The following is a 19,071-nucleotide window of genomic DNA, read 5'->3' on the forward strand; positions in this document are numbered from 1 at the left end:
TGATTCATAGGAAGGGACAAGAACCCCTTTGAAAATTATGTATACAATTTGCTTTTGAAAGACTTTCTATTTCACTGCCAATGGAGTCCCTGACTGCTCCTTGCAGCTAGAGTTTCTACCACATCTGTTTCCATAAGCAAACAGCATACAGTTCCTTTGGCCTAAACAGATTTTGGACTGGAATACAGAATTACCTCAAATATTTTTTATATTCCCATATTTCTTTTCCCCAGCAAATTAAAAATCCCCCAAAGTTAAAAAGCACAATTGCACTATTTAGTACTTAGATAAGGGAGAGAAGGGAGGAAAAGCCTTCAGAACTCCCTCGCATGCGAGACATACTTCTTTCAAGGAAAACCCCTCAGTCTCCTCTCAACTAATAAAAAGATTTCTAACAAAGATCTTTTAATCTTTTTATATTGTTAAATTCGCAACTTCTCAGTCTTTACTTTCCACCACATATAGTATTATTTTTCCAATAAGGAAACTCAGACTCTACACACACAATTCTGCTGCAGAGTTTGCAGTTCAGTTTACAACTCACAGATGACCCTCTGTTCCAGCTCACCTACCAGTAACTATTAAGTTTGTTGAGCCGCTGGCTGTTCCAAACTGGTTTGTTGCCAGGCACGTGTAGCTTCCAGCATCAACTTTGGTCACGTTGGCTATTCTTAGTCCTCCATCCTTCAATAACTTGATTCTACAAAATTATGAAGAGATTTTAAAAGATTCAGCATTGGTTTGTAGACAAATACTTTATTCCTCACACTGCTACACAGGTATCTACAACTGCATCAATCACCAACCTGATGGCTGGCAATCTAAAATCCATCTGACTAGACTGGACTGCATGCCTTGCCCAGTAACTTTGAAATAACCATTTGCCATTAGTATGATATACAGTAGAACTGTTCACAAACAATCCACATTTTCACTTCTCAGGATTCATAGATAAAGCCCAGCTCTGACTGCACTGGTATCAATAGCTCATCTGCACAACTGACTCTCTAGACTAGGATTCTGCCCAAGCAAGTACAAACTCCATACTTGTTTAGAAAGGAAACCGAGGCTTCACACTGCTGCAGACTTCTGTCTCACTTTACCAGCTATGCTGAGCAGGAGTGACCTGCAGACATCACAGAGGTATGCTTTGTGGAAGGCCTGGAAGGAAAGAGAATTCCCTCCACCCCACATGGACTCTGCCAGTGAGAGTCATGCCTAACAGACAGATAGCATGGAACAAACCAGAGACATGTTTAAATGTGGACAAAATACGACCCACAGTAAAGACACAGGAGAGTATGACATCCCAACAGCAGATGACATCCTAGACAACAGCACTGAAGGAATGCAAAGGTAAGGCTAATGTGAATCCCTCCTTCCCTGTTTCCAGACCTCCCATCTGTCATATCTTAGATGCAGAGCCTTCTACCAAGTCTTCCCTAAGATAACCCGAAGCAGCTATATAACTAACTGTATATAAAAACATCCAGATTAATTAACAAAAAAAAGTAAACTTTTTCCTGATACACCTAAGTCAAAAAAGCCTCAGAGCTTCTCCCTCAGAACCCATCACTCCATTTCAAAGGCACCAAATGAATCCCAGTGAGGCTATTATGTTAGTTCCCTAAGCATCTTAGCTAAAAGGTATGTTGGAAATGCCCCAAACACCCACACACAGAATCAGCAGAACAGCAAACACCATTAACACTCCAGGCAAACCTCTAACCACATCACTTGCAGTCTTACACAGGTGTCAGAGTAACTATCAGCTGAGAAGGCAGCAAATACCACAGACTTAACATTGCTATCGTCCCTTTCTCAGAAAAGTCAGGAAGATTTCACCTTCTCACTTACATATACTTCACTGTTAACCTGCTTCTGTATTCAGAGCAAAATTAATTAAACACACACCCCTGCTGCTTTTTGTAACATACTTGAGGCAGATGAGTATTAATGGAGCTCCATCATTCGTCCCAGTTGAGATTCAGTTCTCTATAGTTAAATATGTACTACAAAAAAGTAGGTAGGGAAGCCTGCTGTGTTAGGTGGGAGCTCGGGTCACTGCCTTTCTTCTCAAGGCTTGTCCCAAGCCTGGGAAAAGCAGAAAGCTCACTTGAAAACAACAGATTCCTTCTGATCTTCATGCACTGTAACTAACAGTCCAGTGTAAGTAATTCTTCATGCGAAGCTCCACATGTGCTGTGGTAGCTGATGAAGGGTAACAGCTCGAAACTGCTGCAGGGCAGGCCTGTGAAGATGTGCAAGTAGCATGGCTAGGACAGCCCTGCTGAATGCGCCATCTTAAAAGCTAATTGCATTCCCAAAATAAAAGTTGGCCCATAAAAGGTATATGCTTCAGTAAGCTGCATTGCCATTAATTATTTATACTGGTAGATTATAAATAATACAGTGTTGCAAGGGTATGTTTTTTTTTTTAATAGCAATACAGCTGAATCTGTATTTCAGAGAATGATTAAGCTGGTAAACAAGGGCAGCAGCACATGACTCAAGTTTGATGGGTTCGGTGATCTTATCTTTCACCCTTAACTTCTCTGATCCTCCAAACCCATGTTCACTAACTGCAGACCCCAGCAGTGGGAGTCTATCATGGCTCTGTAGTTATGGTGCTCCCTGCCCTAACAGCAAATTCACCTAACCCTTACAGCCACGTGGAGAGTGCATTTTACATGGATTCCTTCCACAGCTGCACTACTCTTTACAGTTAAAGATCCTCTAGGTATAACTGCAACTTTTAGTTGCTTTTCTTAACTATTTTGAATTGAATTTTGTATTCTCTTAAAAAAAGGTGTTGCAACACTTCATGCTGTAGCTGAGATCCACTTCCTCTGGGCAAAGATGATGCAATAATGACATTAACAGATGCAAATTAGAAGATATAACAAGTTGCCTATTAGAGCAACAGACAAAAGCATCTTATTTGAGGGAGAAAGAGTTATAAATACATGGTTTAATCATTTGCATTTGAAAGTAACCATCCTTGAGTCTTCCAGAGTGCTGAGGTACCTGAGCCAACATGGTGGTGTTGGAAGCATATTTGTGATCTGCTTCACCAGTCTCAGCACAGCCGACCTCTCACAGGCTCATTAACTTACTTTAGAAAATATGTAATATTTGGCTGCACTTTATATTAGATGGAACATTTTAAATTAATTAAATCTTACCATATGGTTTATGAGTATTTTAAATGTGTTGGAGACATGATTAATACACTGTACAGGTAATTATAATGACATCCATAAAAGGTGTTAAGATATATCAATTACTGTTGCAAGCAAGCTACTGAGTTGTTGGACATTCTAGCTATCTGTATGCTTTGGGAAGCCTTGTATTGCAACATCTACTTTGAAGCAGTTTCCATTAGGAAAAATGCAAAACCAAATAAAACCCCAACAGTGTTGAGAAAGCCTGAGATCAGACAAAGGAAACACCGGCATCAGGGTACAGACCAGAAGATATCTATGTCTATTGTTTAATTAAACCAAATCACATTTAGAGTGCTCTGAGCTATCTGCAAGTGTAGCTTGCCTAAAATAATTAAGCAACAGGCTTATTAAAACCAAAATATAATTAAGATTCAAGTTTTCCCCAAATTAAAACCAACAAAAAAGAACCCAAACAAACAAACCAACCCCCCCCCCCCCGCCAACCCAACCACCAAACCAATCCAAGACAAAAATATTGTCAAAATAAAATCTTTGCTGGTAAATTCCAAAGAGAAATACTTCACTTTTTCAGTTACAAAACAGTAAATGCAGCACACAGCCTATGAAAACACTAAACCCAGAAACAGGCCTACCCCTCCTGCTCAAACATTAGGCAAACCAAAGCTTTTAGTATACTTAAAATTATTAGATATTCACACGCTGTGATAAAACAGATGTCCTGTGGCTGGCCCGCTGCCACGAAGTGATCTACATCTCTTAAAGAAACTAATGCATCCTTCAGTGTTCCCTGTATCTGCAGTCGTTTTTCCAATACATTTTGCTGAAGGCCAGCAACTCTCAAACTGAATTCCATTTCCAAAACCTGCACATTTTTGATGCACTGGCAAATGGCAGAAACTTTCAGCCCTGTAAACCAGAGATAAATGATGGAGTAATGCTTCGGCACATGCCCATTTGCACCACTGGAGACCGATTTAGGACCTGTTCAGTCATCAGATCAAACTATTAACAAAATCATCTCTTCCTAACTCTGGAGCAAAATAATCTTTGAGAAGATTTTCTTTTTCTCCATAGTCAAAGGGATGGCATAAACCCAACCACCCCCCAACTAAAACCTACAAGTGCCAAATGTCTCAACTCATGCCCATGCTCTTTGAGAATGGGAAGAAGGATTAACCAACTTCAGGGTTCCTGACATGAGAGGCCCATGGTGGTGTAATTATCAAAGTCTTCCTTTCCCACCCAAACTGGGAGAACATACTTTGTATTACAGATCTTCCAGACAGCTGAGGGACTTCCATAGGGTTACACTCTCCATTAATTCTGCCCAGTCTGTCAGGTTTTATTCGTGGCACTGTAATTTGTTATTAGTTACCTTAGTCATAACTGACCACGGAGAAATCCAACTGTGAAATGAGTGCATGTACTTCTCATACTGATAAATTTTTACTGTTGTCACAACCTGTCCCAAATTTTCATATTTCCAGCTATCAAAACAACTATTATCTGGTACTAGACAGCAAGTGGTGCTCCAGGATGCCAATCCAAGATTTATCAACTTTAGTATCTGTAATGTACGAGTATTCAAGCTACTCTGCGTTTGCTGTCCCATATCCACTGGTTTACAGAGCAGGAACCTATCTATAGGTTTATATAGTACTACCTTACCAAAATCCTGTTAAATTGAATTGTTAGTGCAGTGTAACCACATACACTGCTAAGGACTGGAATATGTCTCAAGGTCCAAGACCACAAGACTGTCACTTGAAACTTGGTGTCATTAATTAAACTGTTAATGAATGAAAAGGCATTGTCAATGGGAACAAGTTATTACTAAAATAAACAAACTACGTAATCACTGCCTTTTTTATTTGACAGATTATTCAGCAGCAAAGCCAAATATTTTAGATCCTTATTGATATGATAATAAGGACAAACATATTGCTTTCCAGTTCATAGCACTTCTGTACAAAGGAGCAGTGGAAAAGTGGGGCGAAACTGCCTTTTATGTATCAATCAAATTCAAACTAAATTAAACCAGATTAAGTAACAAGAAAGCCAGAGGAGAGAAAAAAAAAAAGCTCCCATTGAAGTCCTAGTAAGTAAATGCATTAATTCCCACAATACAGCATTTTAAACTCCAACACAAAATGAAATGAAAATACTTAATTCAGACTGTAGGGAAGACAAATCCAGTAACTGATACTTCTAAGAATCACTCAGGATTTTATGAATTATTTCTTCCCCCCCCCCCGTTTGACATCATTTCACCCCAAATAAAGATGCTAAAACTTGTGTTTTTTTTTTAAGAGAATTACACTGGAATGCCTTTCAGAAAAGTTAAAGTTTTCAGCATCTTCCTGTCTTTTTCTGGTCTTGGTAAATCTAGAAACTTCTGGGAATAAAGGTGGATTTGTTTACAGCTGAATCACTGCTCCTCCACATGATCTCAAAATCCCTTGTATTAATCTATGTCCAGACAGGTATTAGAGCCAGGAGCACAGAACCCACTACAGCCAACACACAACAACTGTCCAGTATTACAGATCAGTTAACAATCATATACGTATATAAAACACTTAAATAAATCTTTCAGGGGGTTATCTAGGTTGCATCACATTTTGATATGTCTTCTGGTTTTGATGAGTTAAATGAGCATCAAGTGCATTCAACCTTGGTTAATTGTCTAATCCTCCTTTTCTGAAGGATAAGAATAAAACAGAAGTTCATCCATCAAGAGATATACATGACTTAGGCCAGCTTTTCATCACAGAGGAACATACAGGAAGGCAACTATGGTTTGCATCCTTTGTTCTCTCTACCTGGAGACCTGGGGGACTATGGTCTGCTATGAGTAGAAGCTACTCCAGATTAATTTGGAATGAACAAAGCCGAGTTGTGGTGTAATGACTGCAGATAAGAGGTACTTCAGAGAAAGCTTGTAAAGGTTTTATAATACAAGATGCTTGGCAATGAACAGCCTGAGTAAGTACAAGATGCTTCAAGTATACACACTATAACCATAATACGGGGCAATAATTGACCTCTGCCAGGTCAGAGGAGAGAATTCTTGCTAATTCTGCTTATTACATCACCCCAAATTATTTATTTCAGAGGTGCAAAGCTGCATCCTGGTGGGAAGCATTTCTTCTTTCAGTAGGCAATTTAATTCCCATTTTCTGTCTTTCCTTCTGCATGTTCTACAGTGACTCCTATGCTTTCACTTCTCCCTGTATTCCACTGCTCTTCACTGTCTAGTTCTCTTTATTCATGACATTCTAAAAAAACACCCTGAAAATAAAACCTGTCCTATACCTTAAAGAAAGCAATACACATGCACTCTCAGTGCTCAGGTACAATGACAATTAAAAACCAACCAAACAACTCCACCAGCTAGACAGTCTTCAGAAAGACTTTACAACTATTTCAATCTACAGACAACACTAATGCACTAAAAGACAGAAACAAGCTTTTTGTAAGATTAAAACAAATAAACCAATGTAACTTGATACCTTTCGTTTTCGTGTAGCTGCTCACCTCCCTTCTTCCAGGAACTTTTGGCCTTTGGGAAAGCTCTGGGTTTGCATTCAAAATCAACTGTGCTGCCTATTTGAACCTGAATCAGTTTCTTCATTGGATTCTTGGAAAAATCTGGAGCAGAAGCTACAAAGAGAAGGTACAGTAACAGTGAAATAAAGCATCTTTAATAATATTAATGCTACTACTATTCAGAGCTGACATGACACTTCTCAGATTCCAAACATAATTAAAAACTTGAATTCGTCAGTTCAAACAGACCTTTCTATTGGAGAATTATGCATATCTCCTCCTCATACTGGTACTAAATAAAGGTCTCAGTTATGCAAAGTACATCACCTAATGAAGCCTGCACAGGAGATCACAGGAACTTCAGCTGAAGTGAAGCTCAGTGAGCCCAACAAGTATTAACCACGTGCCTAACACTGCGCTTTGCTGAACGTGAGCATACTTGATTGAGTAAGCTCAGGGAGGGCAGTCAACACCAGCAGTCCCATCAAAACTCAGGGTACTGGTTGGCTTCTAGTTTTGTGTGAAAGTGCATGCCAGACCAGGTAGATTTAATGACATAAAATGACAGCGCAGCACATCCTGAGTGTGTATCGTTTTCATTAACTGACAGGAAAAGTCATGTGGCTTCTACCTATATTAACAATGAACTTCTAAAGGAAATTCAGTATTCTAGGGGAACACGACTGAGGGAGCAGTCTGCTGATTGACTGTAACCGCAATGATAGGAAAGAAAGAACTCATGTCCCCAAAACACACTGCTCTTACAGGCCTCTGTTTTGAAATCAGTCTACATTGGAGGTAGAAATTGCATATGCGCATGTAAGGCAGTCCCAAATTCAGTGTTTCCCTCAAATGACTGTCACTCGTTTAGACTGAAGCACGCACTCTTTGAATGACAGAGCAACAACCCCTTGTCCCCTCAACTGAGAAAGGCTGCACACAAGAGCAACCTATTGCTTTTAAAATGATGTAGCTGCCCTGGGAGTGAGCACTGGAACTGCAGTGCAGGAGGTTAGTGCTGCTGACTGATGTGTGGAGTCAGGGCTGCCTCCAGACCATGCAAGCGGTTTTAATCTTCAGGCCCGTGTCCAAGCTCCCATCTCTGCTCTCCCCCTAATGAATAATTTAGCTGTGTTCCGTTTTAAAGCAATGAATGATTGGACTGCAAATCCTCTGGAAGCAGATGAGACAATTCCTGGGCACTGCAGATAAAGATATTAGGTTGACAAAAATGTTTATTTCAGTGATAACAGCTGAGTGAGTTAAATTTGAGATCATGATGTGGTAGAACATGAGGCAGGCGGAGGGGGTGTGGAGTGGGAGAATGAAGCTTGTGTGTTAGTGAAAAAGGAAAATCTTACCTACAACCCTGAGCTCTGCACTTGAATAGATGAGACCATGTTTATTTTCAGCTATGCACTGGTATCTGCCAGAATCTGTCAGATTTAGATTTGATATTGTAAGTGCACCATTTTCAATTTGGATCCTTCCCTGAATATTAAGAAAAATATCTTTATTGATGATATATTCCCTGTGGAAAATTTAAAATAAGTAAGAAATAGGACAGCATAAACACAAAAAAATGGGGTAAATGTAACAGCCTAATCATAACAACAGCTCCAAAGTGAGTGACACGACTGCATCATGGTATGGAAACGGTGATCAAATACGGAGACTTGGCAACACAGTATGAAATCGATTCTTCGAACTTGCTCGGTTTCACAGAGGCTTCGCAATTGCAAATAGCCTTGTATTTCCCCAGAAATACGGATAAAAACTAGACGAGGCTCCTCATGACAGACCAGAGCATCCAAACTATACAGATGGCACTGGCATTTTGTACTATTTAGAGATTTCACACATGCCATTTGCTAATGAGCTCTCTGTAATACTATGCAGAAAAAATTCCAAGTCATTAAACACGTATTTGAGTGCTTTAGAGCCAACAAAGCAACTGAAGAACAGGTGACCTTGTTTATTCTTGGGAAGCTGTATGAATTATGGTAAGAAGTGACTAATCTGAGGATGGAGTGAAAGGAAATGGTTAGAAAAGGAACCAATGACAAAGACAAAACCAAAGGAGCTTCTCCTTTGAGGAAAAACTGAGAAACAATAACTGACAAAACAACAAATTATTTGCTCAAAAAAAAAACATTTTCCCATTATTTCTTTTTTCTGTGGATCTGGACATGGCTTACCAGGCCTAATGCAATGGTACTCACTTTCTGCCTTTTCCTAAGGGCATGTACCTAGAGCTGGCTCCACAGCTGGGTAGACAGAACAACTTAGCTCAGCTCCTTCCCTGACAGGTCCCCTCCCAGTTTAGTGCAAGGTGCTCAGCCAGTTAGACCACATACAAAACAATCCCAAAGAGGAACAAGCCTGAGTCTCCATGTCCTGATCCTCTCTCTAGCATCCCATGCTGCTCCTCTTTTTCTTCCTTAACAAAGATGGAGAAGGGGAGCTAAGCAGAACAACCTCAGCAGATTTTGGTGGTGGAGACCCAGCATGAAGAATTATTGCATTCAAGGAGCTGAAGGAAACTGATCACTGTACACAGAGTACTCCTCTCTGACTTCTCCTCAATGCCAGCTTTCAAAGACTTAGTTCTACAGTTTACAGTCCTTAAATATTTCCAGAGTAAGCCATGCTAATGCCCTGACATCATGCCAAAAAGCTGAACAGCAATACTCAAAAGTGGAAAAATAGGAAGACTGAACAAGAGAAGATATTTTTGTACTTACCAAGGTAAAAAAAGAACATTACCTAAGTGATACCATAACAATGCACTTAACACTCGTCACTGAGATGAGATTTTGTATTTAACCTGTCCACAAAACACTACCATTCCTTTGAGCGAGCATCTAAGTATAACATTCTGACAGGAAATGTTTTTCAGTGCTTAGATCAAATGTCATAACCATCCACTAAATTTACTGGAACAGTCGCTCTTTCTTCTTCACCTCTGAGTGCCAATATTGAGGACAATGCACTGGCCAAAGGCAAAATGCCTTCCTGTGATGGGCTACTGCTCATAGTTTATATTCCTGATAACCTGAACTGGGCAGATTTAAAATCAATATGGGTATCAGATGCTTTTCTGCATTTCTGATTTGGGAGACCAAGTACCTTATCTTCCAAGTACAGCATCTTTTCCTGTCACCAAATGCCTTACTCTCCATTAATTTATTTTAATAATTGTATTAAAAAAAAAATCTGTGTCACACTGAAGTTTAGATTTCATTTTTGCATCAAGTGATTGTGACCTTGTGAATTTTTAGGATATTTGCTTTTTTCATCAGGAAGTTTGAATATGTTTTCTCATTACCTTTAGCAAAACACCAACAGCAAGTATAGTAAAATAATTTAAGTTCTCTATTGATTATTCATGGTTCTTAAGGCATAACTTCAGTTAAACTTCCCTCTCCAATCTTTCCCTACATACTTATTCTGACGCTTCTATCATTGTTTTTGAATCTGCTTTTAGCTGGGATATATTTGTCCATTTGTCTTTGTGCATCTGGTACTGCAATTTTTGATGTTTCAATCTGGATGCTCTTAACAAACATACAGAAACCAGTAATTCAACTAATTACGTGGACCTCTGCAAATTCTCACATAAAGCACTGTTAATTTTACATAGCATCATGTTTTCAAAACACAGTGTTACCTCTATTGACAGTTGTTCTCCATTCTTCAGCCACCTATACGATGGTTTGGGCTTCCCACTTGCTCTGCAGTCCCAGTATAAGGTGTCTTCTACAGCAACTTCAGTATCTTTTATTGTCTGGACCCAGTGAGGTTTTGCTGCAGATGAAATATACATCCTCATCAACAAAGACCCTAAAAAGCTATTGTTCCATATGAAAATCAAAGGTTTAATCTGCATGGCACTCATCAGTTTGCTGTGTAAACTGGTTTATACCAACAGACGTTCTCACTGGTTCTGCTTCAAGTCACCTAAAGAAACAAATTGCTCCCTGTTCCTTTTATACGTTTTTATTACAAGCAATAAACCCAAAGAAAACTGAGATTACAGATCACTAAAGCTGAACTAGTATTGAAACCAGTACTGAAATCAGTCATGATTAAACAACACAACTTTGAAATTGAGGTAAATGTAAGATGGAGAAATGAGTGGTGATACTCGAATTAAAAAATTGATGTAGCTAAATCATCAAATTAATGCTGAAGAGAATCCTTTAAGCCCTAAAAAAAAAATTAATGGCATGTCAGCCTCAGGTCTAAATACCATTTAAATTGTTTTCTAATTCTAGTCGGTACTTAACTGGATGAATACGTGGATATATGAGACTGTTCTAGAAAGCATTAGTTTTATCACAGCATTTCAGTGATGCAAACCAGAATATGACCTTTAAAAAGTCCATTAAAACAGCTAATTTTTATACGAAATCTTGATCTATTAATAGCATACAGCCTTCAGAACTACCTAAAATACAATTACAACTATAAAGATAAAGTTTAAAACATCTGTTACAGCTTTCATAAGGTAGGGGAAAAAAAGTCATTTGGCAAACAGATATCGCTGCATGAAATACAAGAATATTCCTTTAGTGCTATTTCACACAACAGCACAATACTGTTTTACAGCTAATTCGTGTGAATTTCCTTTGAACTTACTCATTTACCAAGAATTACATGTATCATATGGAGATATGTAATACCTATATATGCTATTTCTCCAAGAAAATGGCCGTTGCATATGGAGAAAATAGATAAGTATGATGAAATTTGGTTGAAAATATATAGCTAAGGGGAGAAGAATGTTCCAGAGTTGATCTGATTAAAGATTTTCCTAAACTGGTAATTTAGGAGAATCTCCTAACACTCATATCTATGTATATAACACATATACATCTATATAACATATATATCAATATATACCATCAATATATACACACACACATATGTGTGTGTGCATGTGGGGAATAACTGGTGATACATTAGGAAAAAAATATTATTTTATAGGTGAGTTTTGGAAGCACAGAAGGTCAGATCAATTCCTGTTGAACTTCCTATTACAATGGAGCTATACCAGCAATTATTTCAGACCAGGGAAATTAATGACTTGCCTATAGACACGAGGGATGTCTACAGTACAGTTGAGAGCTGAACCTGTTCCATTGCCATAGGTGCAAAACCAGCAGACCGACAGCTGGATGGGAGTTGGTATTAACTTCATCAAAAAAAGATTCATTCTTTTCTAATATATGAATTTTCTCTCTGTTATATATTCTGCAATGCAGCAATAGGATCTCAACATCATCATGTACAGTATCATGCTTTTATAGTATCAAGGATTAATGCTATTTGTGATTTACGTATACATACTTAGGATTATCTTCTCATAAAAGAACTTACTAAAATGTATTCACTGAGATACCAATTTAGAAGGTTTTGGAACTCAACCAGTATTTGCTGATAGTGAAACCTTCTGTTCTTTTGCTCTATACATCTCTTATACCCCAATGTGGGTTAACACATTTCACTGATCTTTATCTCTTTATCAAGGTCTGGTCTAAAAGACTGGATAACCTGACCCAGACAAATGTAGTATCTTACTGATGTTAATTCTGGTTCAGTCTTGAAAGTTACTGTTAACAACACTGGAGTTCAAGAAAGAGCCATTGCTTTATCTTGTGTCATTTGCCCCGTATGTGTCAAGGTGAGATAAGCTCAGGACTCCACATCGGCATGCTTCCTGCACTTTGCATACCTAAATATTATGCAACAAGCAACAGTGCTTGAATTATTGATGAATCCATACATGTGCAGTATTTCACATCTGCTGCCTGTCTTCACTTGGAAGTAGGTTAACTATAATCTACTTTCAAGTTCCAGATCTTGGATTCAATTCCATTAATAACAAAAACATTGCCTACACCATAAATCTTCATCTTAGAACTCTTCATGTCAGTCTCTATAGGAGGGCTTCTGAAGTCTCCATGGTACATATGATAAATGGAAAGAGTGGGAAAGACAACCGCTCAAAGCAGAAATGAACAGAACAGAGCTATCTAAGCCACACTGTGAGAAATTTACGGTGTTTGTTCACTGGCAAGAGTGTTGATGTAGACTTCAGTGATTTTCTTGAGGAAGGCTCTTTTTCTCTTCAAATTACTGATGAAGGAATTCAGCAGAACGAAAAATACCCTTTTCAATCTGCCACATCTCAAAAGTCTTTAAAAAAGGCTGTGAAAGTATTAGAAACTCTTTGAAAAAGAACAATTCAACTAATCAGTTCAAAACTGAAAAGGCAGCTAAACAGGGGCAATTCCAGCTGGGAATATTGCACTGAATGCTCTGAATCTTGGCCAAAATAAAGATGGTCCACGTGGCAGCAACAGAAGTGCACAGGTCATATATCAGTAGACCTGTCCACCCTGTCAAAGCATAAGCATGACATTCCATGCCCAGCAATGTTCTTTTTCTTGAGTCTGACTGCACCTAAATGATTCTGAATATAAAGCTTTAATCCTCTTGAGGTCTAGTCACCATCAGGCACATTTGCTTAGAACATCTGGTTACACCACCACTGCCACATCTGTGCTCCTGAAGGGAGACTAATGACTTGGTAACAAGACCTCATTCTCTCATGGAGCTACTGTGTTGGCTTGTAAGTTAGATCTTTTTGAGGAGACACCATTCTTCCTCCTTAAGCAAGTAATATGCAAGCAGGTAACATATTTTCATTGAGATGAAAAAAAGATGATATCCTGTAAGTCAAGAGGTTGGAAGTTAATGTTAATGGAGTTTGTAGTGCAGGATCTAAGACTGTGACAGGAATCCATATTGTATGATAATATTAAGAATTCTTAGGAACCTGCTGTACGATCTTCATAAAAGATTCATATAGAGTTCCCTCAGGATGAGACACTTGTAGGTAGCTGATTTTCTAAAGGAGGTTATCTGTCATCCTCATGGTCAGTCACTTGGAAAAGCACCAACCTGTATTGTGCTTCAGCTGCTTTTGCCTAATATATTCCTTGCAATACTTGTGGTCCCACTGGCAAGAAGTGATACAGCTACGTAACTTCGTACAATTTATCCCAGTGAGAAGATTCAGTCATCTTGTTTTTGGTGGCTATGATCACCCTTTTCTTCCAGCTAATTAGACCTGGCAGGTCTTCCTGAAGAAAACAAACGTTGTTCCATTATGCTCTAGGCCATCCCTGTAGGCCATAAGGAAGCACCATTTCTTCATACTTTAAGAAACCCTTTGCAATGACTGTTTGAGGAGGTTGATGTGAACAAAGACCAACTGCAATAAGTGACTACGACGAAGCTCTTGGAAGCAGCTGAAGGAGCTGATGTCAAGATTTAATTTGCAAGTAGCTTGTGGGGTACCACGCACAGTGCACGTCAACACGTGGCTTTATACAGGATTTCCTTCAAAGTAGGAAAGTCCAATTAAAATCTCCTTGTACTTCTGTAAGCCACAGAACAGCATGAAGAAAAGGTAGAGCTTCAGGCCCCTGATTTAGTCTAGGCACCGTGCTCTCCCAGAGAGTACTGAGGTCTGTCACGCCTTTGCTTGGAGGCAGAGGACTAGGGGAAGCCTTTCCAGAACAGTCCCTAATTGGGGCTTGCACATAAGATGCAGTCTGCTTATGCACATACCTTTACTTTGAAATATACAGTATGAAAACTGGACTGGAAATCTCCTTTGAAAATACCTTTGGCCAGCTCAGCAGTTGGGCAATAAATCAGAGTCAAAAGGAACTTTCCATAGTTCAAGAGAAAGCAGCTATGAAGCATACTGGGAAAAAAAAACCAAAACAACCAGAAAATTTAACCTTCCTTTTTCTGTGCAGCATATCTGAAAGTCAGGCTATGACACTCATTCCAATGCCTACCACAGTGATGAAATTTATCTTCAAATGATCTTAAGCATGAATTACACTTTTCTACTAAAACTGTGCCTAGAGAAGCATCTAAAACATCCCTGAAGATGTCTGTTATGTGTATTCAACTCAAAAATAAGAAGGTCTCAAGTTACAGGTAATTGCTACATCACTGAGGAAAGTTTTAGTATGTAAAAAGAGATGTAAGTTTTGTCTCTGTAGCAAGGCAATTAAATTATTAGACAGAATCAACAATTAAAATCTATATTGATCAAACACAGCAATTCCTTAATATTATTTAGTCATTCAACCCTTGCAGTTAATGTTTTGAGGACATCTCCATGAACAACAAAAATTACATATTACTGGGCTGTCTGCCTCTGCTATCACAGACCACAGCAGCAGAACTTTTTTCTCCCCGTTAAACATTTTGCCTTGGCAGTGTCAAGAATGAGTTCCATTAAAACAGCACATACTAATTAAGAATGTCTTCTCTTCAATTATGCTTTAAATTAATTGCCTCATATATCTCTAGGCACACAGCAGCCTTCCAGTATCTGAAGGGGGCCTATAGGGATGCTGGAGAGGGACTCTTCATTAGAGACTGTAGTGATAGGACAAGGGGGAATGGGTTAAAACTTTAGTTTAGATTGGATATAAGGAGGAAGTTCTTTCCTGTAAGGGTGGTGAGGCACTGGAATGGGTTGCCCAGGGAGGTTGTGGATGCTCCATCCCCGGCAGTGTTCAAGACCAGGTTGGACGAGGCCTTGGGTGATATGATTTAGCATAAGGTGTCCCTGCCCACAGCAGGGGGGTTGGAACTTGATGATCTTAAGGTCCTTTCCAACCCTGATTATTCTATGATTCTATGTTTAACTGCATCTCAAAATACAAAAATGTAATTGTTTTATCTCTTCTCATTTTTCCATGCCATGAAACATGGAGTCTTTCTTCCTCTGTTATCTCTTTATGGAAAGGGCTAATAGCAATAATAATGGAATATACTAATAAAGTGAAACCAAATAATTTACATATTCAGGTTTTATATTAAATCAAAGTTAGAAAATTTGTCCAATTTTTAGCACATTCTGAACTCCCTGGAGGGGAAAACTGGCATTAAACAAATGCTGGAACTGTACAAAGGACAAAAACCTGAACATTTGATGCTGGGCTTTTCTTGTTAAAATGCTTCATAAGAAAAAATGAAAGATTAATAGCCTATTAGTTATGGTATGAAAGAACTCAGAATATCTGTTTTAGGGTATCTGTTTTAATGATAGCCTTCAACTAGGGGTTGAGAGTTATATTTAAAACCCACAATAAATTAAAACAAAAACCAACCCCACAACTCATTTTGATGACGAGAGTTACAGATGTGCACAGAACTTCTAAACCAAACATATTTATATGTATTCTTGAGAAAATTGCTATGGTCATGAATAAAGCTGAGCCTACATTCAAGTGATTTGTGGTTTCAAGACCATAATTCATGATTGGAAGAAGCGGCAGGACAGCATGGCAAACATAAGTGGGTTGGTTTTGTGGTTTTTTTTTTAAATCAAAAAAATTTATGGCCTGAAAAACCCAATTTTCAGATTTCAAATTTTACAGGTTCAGCTCATGAAACTAATCAGGAAAATAAGAATGCTTTGCTTCACAGCAAAGCAATGAAATGTTTCAAGCTTTTGTTTAGGATTAGCTTGTATTTCCCTTACAAAGAATCTTTCAAATCTGTAAAGAAAGAAAAACATTCTGGTTTTCAGTCACATGGAAAATTATTGTCTTTTTCCTCTCCCCCTAATTTACTCTCCACATTATTTCACTACGACAACCTGGAAAACGTTAACCCCAATTCTTGACTCTTTTTTTGGGTAAGCCAGAAACATGCTCTGTTCTACTGAGGACAGGAAAATAAAAGATGTCACTGTTGAAATAAAATGGCATTTGTCCATTTGCAATGCTTGTATTTTTCTGTATATGATTAGCAGACATTAGTCTTGCACTTCTACCAATAAAGTGTTTTAACAGCAGCCAACAACCACTAACATTACCACACAGATTTGTGTCATCTTTGCCAGTACTGGTACCCACTTTCTGGCAGATGGATATTTTTTAGTCTGAGTCTTCAGTATATTGCATTAGTTTCCCCAAATCCTCATCTGCTTTTAGAACAACTTCCTTAAACATTGATCTTTTATTGGAAGACTGAGTGGCATATGGTTAAATTTCTTTACCAGACATATTTCTGAGGTTTGATAAGAGGTGCAGTGACAAGCCATCAGAAAATACTAACTTCAGCTATACGTTATTAAGCTATAGACAGAATTAAAATCCTCCAAATCAAAAAGTGTTAGAATGATCCTATCCTGAATACTGACTTATTCGCATTTTATCTGCAACAACAAAGCAAGTAACAAAATAAGAAAGATTACTTAAATCTACTTAATTCTGCAGAATGGGTTTCATTAAGCAGAACAAATGAAACGAAACAGTTGGAGTGCCATTAATGCCATTACAGGTCTCATTATTCTTTTCAGTATAAACATCCATATAAGGGATGAATCTAAGATGGGCAGACATTTATACTGGAATATGAACTCTATTCAAGGGTTCAAATCCCTTTCTGGATTTGTAATGAAAATGTTCACATTGTCACAAAACTGCAACTTGCTGCTTTTAGTGATTTGCAACATCCTTTATTTCAGCTCCTTTATTGAGCAAACAGAACTTGGGAAGCAGACCAAATATATCAAGCTTCTGCACTATCGTAATTATACCCCAAGGACTAATGAACAAACCTACTCAATTTTGCATGTAGTTAACACTGTGTCTTACAACTGCCCTGATTTAAAACTTGGGTAGAAATACTGAGCCAGATATAAACCACAACTTGTTCGAAACTTTCCAGTAGTTAATAAAAGTCATTTTATAGAATCAAATGCATAGTGCCAAGTTTGGAATGACAGATGACGGTGGCAGATGAAGCATCTTCGGTCTATTTGCTCTGTGTTATTAATAGGATTTCTCAAAAAGCAGTAATTGCAATTAGTATATTAAAAATTCAGGCTACTCAAAGTCCCCTGGTCCAACTCCATGATGGAGCATTGATTCAGTCTAAATATTGAGAAGCTGGAAGTCTTATAACCTTATAAACCTTATAAAACCTGCTGTGTCTTGAACTAAAACCTTCATTGATAATATCTACATTGCAGCAGTCTCTGTGTTCTAGGAAACAGCAGCTTCCCATACACAAGTAGTAAACAGAAAGCACATTTGCTCAAAGCTGCAGAGTAGATATGCTCTGTGCTTTTTTACACAACATAAAAACCATCTCCTTCCTCAAATATTCCTACATGAGGGTAACATTACAAAGCACAGTCTGAAACACTCTTAAAATTACCATTTACCTAAAGAAAATTGTATTTGCTGAGATCTGGCTTTAACAAAAATTGTCAATTACCACTTTGCTGCAAATCACTCTAGCTGTAAAACACTACCAGTGTGCTTTGCTGATACTCATTCCACTTTATAGCCTTAAATGCACAAGAGACCCTGTCTTTTTCCAAGTTATTAAATCTCTTATTATTTAATTTTCTATGCTGGATTGTATTATCTCTTTATTTACTAATTTTAAAATAAAATTGGCATTTTGAAAGCAAGGAATTGAGAATATCTATCAGTAACCTTTTCCTAAAGCAAGAAAAATTTGCATTTCCTGTAAATGTAAGGCCTAAATGATCCCTGAAATAAATCCACTACAGTTGTAGTGCAAATAAATGCACTACACTTGGCAACCCTGTTGAGCCTGGGCATTTATTAGAAATGTTATAAAAAACCTGTGCAGAAGTTTTCATTCTTTGCGAGCAGTTAAGATGCCATGGATGGATTTTTAAGCACAAATGCTTGGTAGTATTGCAGAAGCTGTAAATCCCAAAGTACCCTAGGGCAGTTTGCATTTCATGTGCAAAGAAGAGTGGGAGACAGGGAGAAAGAAAGTTTCCTACCATAGTAAGTGAGACGCCCTCTTGCAATATTTTTTCCTCTTGAATTTTCAGTAATACATTCATATAGTCCTGCATCCTCCTGCTGGAAATTAGGGATTTCAATCATGCCATTGGATTTCCTCAGTTTTATTTTACTTGGAAATGGCAGACCATCAGTTCTTCTCCAGTTAATCTGAGGCACAGGGCTAAAGGGAGAATAATGGGATTTTAAACAGCTTTGCATAAAGTATGTGATTGTCAAAATTAGATACTTAACTCAGAAGTGACTAAAAGCTTGTGTTAAAAGTGGTATTCGTACTGTATATGACAGATGGGGAGACACTATGGCAACAGATTTGCATACACCGGTTCTGTTTCATTTGCTGTCATTTGTGATACTGAATTTTCCATGAATATCTGTGTGAGTGTCCGGCAATTTCTTGTAACTCTTCACTGGCTCCCCCTAAGACAGGTGAGATTTACCAG

The 19,071-nt window shown here is 38.2% G+C and overlaps 1 protein-coding gene and 1 long non-coding RNA gene across 5 annotated transcripts in view; one reads left to right on the forward strand and one right to left on the reverse strand.

The window, feature by feature from the left end:
* The window catches only part of LOC134169621 (uncharacterized), a 640,302-nt gene extending 625,892 nt beyond the window's left edge, over positions 1 to 14,410 (forward strand). The window contains exon 7 of the long non-coding RNA XR_009966955.1: positions 14,399 to 14,410. This is a non-coding gene — a long non-coding RNA (uncharacterized LOC134169621). The remainder of the gene's footprint in view (positions 1 to 14,398) is intronic.
* LOC134169618 (contactin-3-like) overlaps positions 1 to 19,071 on the reverse strand; it is a 103,157-nt gene that overhangs the window by 15,929 nt on the left and 68,157 nt on the right. For all 4 annotated transcript variants that reach the window (XM_062630349.1, XM_062630351.1, XM_062630352.1 and 1 more), the window contains 5 exons: positions 18,607 to 18,791; positions 10,408 to 10,544; positions 8,099 to 8,228; positions 6,701 to 6,851; positions 573 to 700 (listed from right to left, as the gene is read on the reverse strand). In XM_062630349.1, the coding sequence (XP_062486333.1) occupies positions 573 to 700; positions 6,701 to 6,851; positions 8,099 to 8,228; positions 10,408 to 10,544; positions 18,607 to 18,791 (731 nt within the window). The remainder of the gene's footprint in view (positions 1 to 572; positions 701 to 6,700; positions 6,852 to 8,098; positions 8,229 to 10,407; positions 10,545 to 18,606; positions 18,792 to 19,071) is intronic.

This window comes from Pezoporus occidentalis, unplaced genomic scaffold (genome assembly GCF_034315485.1).
Source record: "Pezoporus occidentalis ecotype Australia unplaced genomic scaffold, CSIRO_AGI_Poc_V1 ctg35, whole genome shotgun sequence".
Lineage (NCBI taxonomy): Eukaryota > Metazoa > Chordata > Aves > Psittaciformes > Psittacidae > Pezoporus > Pezoporus occidentalis.